Here is a 6,000-nt window from a genome sequence, read left to right as displayed (position 1 = left end):
AAAAAAAAAAAAAAAAAAAAAAAAACCCAGGAGGCGGAGCTTGCCGTGAGCTGAGATCCGGCCACTGCACTCCAGCCCGGGCGACAGAGCAAGACTCCGTCTCAAAAAAAAAAAGCCCGGGAGGCGGAGCTTGCAGTGAGTTGAGATCCGGCCACTGCACTCCAGCCCAGGCAACAGAGCAAGACACCGTCTCAAAAAAAAAAAAAAAAAAGGATAGTGACAGTTCTGGCCTCATCCTCAGATCTCATCTCTCCCCAAACTGCGAAACTGAATGACTTCAGCAGATTGGGAGAGGTAGGGAAAGATGTTTCTTCAGATACTGTTCTTTGTGAATAGAACACAGTTTAGTTGCTTCAGGGTGTTACCAGAACACCCCTAGATTCTGCTCCCAAGACAAAGTGTATACCTCTGTCATCTACCCAGCCACCCACCCAAGTAATCCCTTTCAGTCAAGCTGGACAGTTAGAGGAGAGAGCAGCCTGTATTCAACAGCTCTAGGGTGGCCTACAGCAGGTCTGACAATGCTGAGCCACTAAGGGCTGGATCTGAGCTTATGGTCTAGATTCAGGATGGCTTGGCTCAGTATTACCGGTAAGAGCATAAACTTTGGAGTCAGATTTATTTGGTCTTGAATCCCTGCTCTGCCTTTACTCGCTGTGTGACCCTGAGCAAGGTATTGACTTCTAAACCTCAGTTTGTTCATTTATACGATAGGGGTGGTGATAGCACATATCTTATCTCACAGGCTGTTGTGAGGATTAACTGAGTTAATACATGAAAAATGCTTAGCCCAGTACCTGGCCAATAACAAGCACTGAGTAAGTGATACCTGTTGTCATCATTGTCATTATTATAATCCAGTTAGAAACAGGAACCTTCTACTAAATTATTCCCCGTGTACCCATGCTAACCCTGTCCCTCAAGGGAAGCTATCTTGGGCAGCTGCATGTTCTCTGTTGACCAAGGCCAAAAGTAAGAAAGCAAGGAATGGAGCCTGGGACCACCCAGGGAGTGATGGCTGCTAAGAGCTGAGGCTGCAAGTAGGGAGGTGCCATCCCTGGGGAATGCACCACCAGCCTGGCAGGAGGCTCCTTAAGCCAGCCAGCCACCTCCTACCCTGCCCAGGCCCTGAAGGGCAGCTGAGCAAGGTCATGTTGTGTGAGTTGCAGTAAAGGGGTCCAGCAATCCTCACACCACCAGGCTGGAGTCTTAAAAAGAAAACAGGGCAAGGTCTGCTGAGCTGCAGCATCTGTCCCTGGTGCTGTCTGGGGCAAGGGAACTTCCATGCCTGATTCCCAGCTGTTGGTTAGAGTTGATTCCTATCAGATCATTAGCATGAATTAGATTTAAATTGGGTGGTTTAACTTTCTCTGTTGTTTCCCTCTTGAATCATTGGTGACTTCAGAATAAAAATAGGCCTAAAGTTTGACTTTGTGAGTGTGTACGAGGGAGAACACAGAGTGTGAGTACAAGCACGCAGGTATACATGTGTGATTGCGAGTGACTTATGGTGTAACTCTCTGTGTACGAGGGAGAACACAGAGTGTGAGTACAAGCACGCAGGTGTACATGTGTGATTGCGAGTGACTTATGGTGTAACTCTGTGTACGAGGGAGAACACAGTGTGAGTACAAGCACGCAGGTGTACATGTGTGATTGCAAGTGACTATACGAGGGAGAACACAGTGTGAGTACAAGCACGCAGGTGTACATGTGTGATTGCGACTGACTTATGGTGTAACTCTGTACGAGGGAGAACACAGAGTGTGAGTACAAGCACGCAGGTGTACATGTGTGATTGCGAGTGACTTATGGTGTAACTCTGTGTACGAGGGAGAACACAGTGTGAGTACAAGCACGCAGGTGTACATGTGTGATTGCGACTGACTTATGGTGTAACTCTGTACGAGGGAGAACACAGAGTGTGAGTACAAGCACGCAGGTGTACATGTGTGTTTGCGAGTGACTTACGGTGTAACTCTCTGAGGGAAGAGGCCCAGAGTATAAGAGAGAGCAGCTCCGGGGGAAGAGTGACAGCTTCTGTCTACCTCCCTTTGCCTGAGTAGAGGGACGCACATACCAGGGGACCCTTTGCAAGGGATGGGCCCAGTCTGCATGGGTGAGGGACCACAAGGGCAATGTCGGGTTCAGTAAGTGCCATGGGTTCAGCTAACTGTCTCCTCTTTCTCCTGGTCGGCTCTACCACCCAAAGGAGGAGGATGTGGTGATCGAAGACTTTGAGGAAGACTCAGAGGCTGAAGGCAGTGGGGGTGAGGATGACATCAGGGAACTTCGGGCCAAGAAGCTGGCTCTGGCCAGGAAGATCGCTGAGCAGCAGCGTCGCCAGGAAAAGATCCAGGTGAAGTCGGCCTGGGGAGTGTGGTTCCCACGATGGGGGTTGCTGTCCAGGGCATGAGAGGATGTGGGCAGAGAGCAGAGCTGAGCAGGACACTAAGGAAGAGTTGCAGTGTTCTCTCTAGCTCTACCCGTTTTTTACTCTACCAGTAAATTCTGGTAGCAAGTTTGGTGCCTAGAGTCTCCCTTGTCCTGGGCTCCAGGGCAGGGGTAGGGTCTTCTGAGAGCATCTGAGAAAAGCTGCTTCCCCAGTTGGAATCTACAAATGCACACCACACATACATGATCTCTCACACAATTTGAGGGTTTCAGAGTCTCCCTGAGCCTTATCCAGATATTCCTGGAGAGGCTGTAGATTCTCAGTTCAGAACACCTATTCTCAGGGAGAGGATGTCATGGCCACAGTCTGCTTACCTGGATTCCCACTGAAATGGAAGACCCCTTTGGACAAGATACTCCCTACACCCTCACAGAGAGAAACACCTTAGTCTCCACAGAGGGACTTTGGCCTCTCTCAGCCCTCTCACGGGCCTGCGTCTTCACCCCCAGCAAGTGTTTCCTCCTGACCTTCCCAGGTCTGTTCCCTTGTGCCATAAGCCCACTTCCCATCCTCTAGGGCTCGGGGCAGACAGGAAAGATGCAGTCCTGCTCCCCGTTTAAAGGCGAACCATGTGCACAGGGAAGCATCAAGCCACCCACTCAGCCTTTTTAAGGACGCCCATTTCCAACCCTCTCCTTTGGCACAGGGTTTGATGCACGTGATCAGGCAGACCTGGTGACAGTCTAGGCCCTGCCGCGTGAGGAGCTTTGTAACACGTGGCAAACTATTCAGCTTCTCAGAGCCTGTTTCCTCGTCTGTAAAATGAAAGTGCTGGCCGGGCACAGTGGCTCACTCTGGAATCCCAGCACTTTGGGAGACCGAGGCAGGCGGATCATAAGGTCAGGAGATCGAGACCATCCTGGATAACACGGTGAAACCCCGTCTCTACTAAAAATACAAAAAATTAGCTGGGTGTGGTGGCGGGCACCTGTAATCCCAGCTACTCAGGAGGCTGAGGCAGGAGAATTGCTTGAACCCGGGAGGCAGAGGTTGCAGTGCGCCGAGATCGCGCCACTGAACTCCAACCTGGGCGACAGAGCGAGACTCCATCCCAAAAAAAAAAAAAAGAAAGAAAGTGCTAGTAGCACCTGTCTCCCAGAGTCACTGTGAGGCCTACATGGGATAGTGTATGTGAAGCACTTAGCATAGTGCATGGCACTTAGTATGTGCTCCATAAAGGGCCACCTTTGTCTGATATTTGTCTCATCACCCTGGCCAGGGAAGAGGAATGAATGCCAATCGAGATCCATCTGTCGCCCAGGCTGAAGTCCAGGGTTGCGATCTTGGCTCACTCCAACCTCCACCTCCCAGGTTCAAGCGATTCTCTTGCCTCAGCCTCCAGAGTAGGTGGAATTACAGATGCCTGCCACCATGCCCAGCTAATTTTGTATTTTTAGTAGAGACAGGGTTTTGCCGTATTTGCCAGGCCGGTCTTGAACTTCTGACCTCAGGTGATCCTCCCGCCTCTGCCTCCCAAAGTGCTGGGATTATAGGCATGAGCCATCACACTGGCTCAAGAAGATCCATCATTCTTTTGTTTTGTTTTGAGATGAAGTCTTGCCTTGTTGCCCAGGCTGGAGTGCAGTGGCATAATCTCAGCTCACTGCAACTTCCGCCTCCCGGGTTGAAATGATTCTCCTGCCTCAGCCTCCCAAGTAGCTGGGATTACACGCGCCTGCCACCACGCCCAGCTAATTTTTGTATTTTTAGTAGAGACGGGGTTTCACCATGGTGGCCAGGCTGGTCTCGAACTCCTGACCTCAGGTGATCTGCCCGCCTTGGCGTCCCAAAGTGCTGGGATTACAGGTATGAGCCACTGCGCCCAGCCTCCATCATTCTTTAGACAGATCCACGGCCCTGCTGCCATTGGAATCAGTGTGTAATAAATACTGATCATCCATGTAATACCAGCATCATCCATTGTTGTGTGGATGCCTCCCCACCCCTGCTGTGGGTCTGCATGTAAACTTGTGTGTGACCCTCAAAACAGCTTCATCCTCATGCTTCTTTTTTTCTTTTTTTTTTTTTTTTTTGAGACAGAGTCTCGCTGTGTCACCCAGGCTGGAGTGCAGTGGCCGGATCTCAGCTCACTGCAAGCTCCACCTCCCAGGTTTACGCCATTCTCCTGCCTCAGCCTCCCGAGTAGCTGGGACTACAGGTGCCCGCCACCTCACCTGGCTAGTTTTTTGTATTTTTAGTAGAGACGGGGTTTCACTGTGTTAGCCAGGATGGTCTCGATCTCCTGACCTCGTGATCCGCCTGTCTCGGCCTCCCAAAGTGCTGGGATTACAGGCTTGAGCCACCGCTCCCGGCCTCTTTTTTTTCTTTCTTTTTTTTTTTTTGAGATGGAGTCTTCACTGTCACCAGGCTGGAGTGCAGTGTCATGGTCTCGGCTCACTGCAACCCCTGCCTCCCAGGTTGAAGTGATTCTCCTGCTTCAGCCTCCCGAGTAATTGGGACTACAGGTGTGCACTACCACACCCAGCTAATTTTTTGTATTTTTTTGTAGAGACCAGGTTTCACCATGTTGGCCAGGATGGTCTCAATCTCTTGACTTCATGATCTTCCCGCCTTGTCCTCCCAAAGTGCCTTCATGCTTCTTTTCTTGCTCTTCCTCACCATCTATTTTCCGAGAAGTTCTGTTTCTACCTTCATTTCTTGACTCTCAATCCAGCAGTTATGGAAACTGTTGTGTCAAAAATCACCAACATGGCCAGGCACGGTGGCTCACGCCTATAATGCCAACATTTTGGGAGGCCATGGTGGGTGGATCATTTGAGGTCAGGAGTTTGAGACCAGCCTGGTCAACATGGTGAAACCCCGTCTCTACTAAAAATACCAAAGTTAGCCGGGCGTGGTGGCCGGTGCCTGTAGTCCCCGCTACTTGGGAGACTGAGGCAGGAGAATCTTTTGAACCCAGGAGACGGAGGTTGTAGTGAGCCAAGATTGCACCACCACACTCCAGCCTGGGCAACAGAGCAAGACTCCATCTTAAAAAAAAGGGAAAATCACCAATGACCTATCTTTATCAAAGTTCAGTCTGTGTCGTATTTGACCTCCCTTTGTCTTTGGGCCCTAAAGCCACCTTCCTTCAGCTTCACTTTAGCATCAGTGAATGACTCCTTGTCTTCTCTCTGTTCACCAGACCACCCTCCTGGGCTTCCTCACCACCATTCTTTTTTTGGTCCCCACCATGCTTCCTTTTACTCCTTAGCCTCAGCAAGCTGAGTTAGTGTTCAGCAGACATGTATTCAGTGGCCGAGCGCGGTGGCTCACGCCTGTAATCCCAGCACTTTGGGAGGCCGAGGCCGGCAGACCACTTGAGGTCAGGAGTTCAAGACCAGCCTGGCCAACATGGTGGAACCCCGTCTCCACTAAAAATACAAAATTAGCTGGGCGTGGTGGCGGGTGCCTGTAATCCCAGCTACTCAGGAGGCTGAGGCAGGAGAATCGGTTGAACCTGGGAGGTGTAGGTTGCAGTGAGCCAAGATCGAGCCACTGTACTTTAGCCCTGGGCGAGACTCTGTCAAAAAAAAAAAATGTAT

General features: G+C 50.6%; 1 protein-coding gene across 6 annotated transcripts in view; it reads left to right on the top strand.

Moving 5' to 3' along the window:
• SMG6 (SMG6 nonsense mediated mRNA decay factor) overlaps positions 1-6,000 on the top strand; it is a 246,956-nt gene that overhangs the window by 222,580 nt on the left and 18,376 nt on the right. For all 6 annotated transcript variants that reach the window (XM_026449601.2, XM_026449598.2, XM_026449600.2 and 3 more), the window contains one exon: positions 2,213-2,359. In XM_026449601.2, the coding sequence (XP_026305386.1) occupies positions 2,213-2,359 (147 nt within the window). The remainder of the gene's footprint in view (positions 1-2,212; positions 2,360-6,000) is intronic.

The sequence above is a fragment of the Piliocolobus tephrosceles genome, chromosome 16, assembly GCF_002776525.5.
Source record: "Piliocolobus tephrosceles isolate RC106 chromosome 16, ASM277652v3, whole genome shotgun sequence".
NCBI classification, from domain to species: domain Eukaryota; kingdom Metazoa; phylum Chordata; class Mammalia; order Primates; family Cercopithecidae; genus Piliocolobus; species Piliocolobus tephrosceles.
This window is presented reverse-complemented; position numbering and strand designations above follow the sequence as displayed.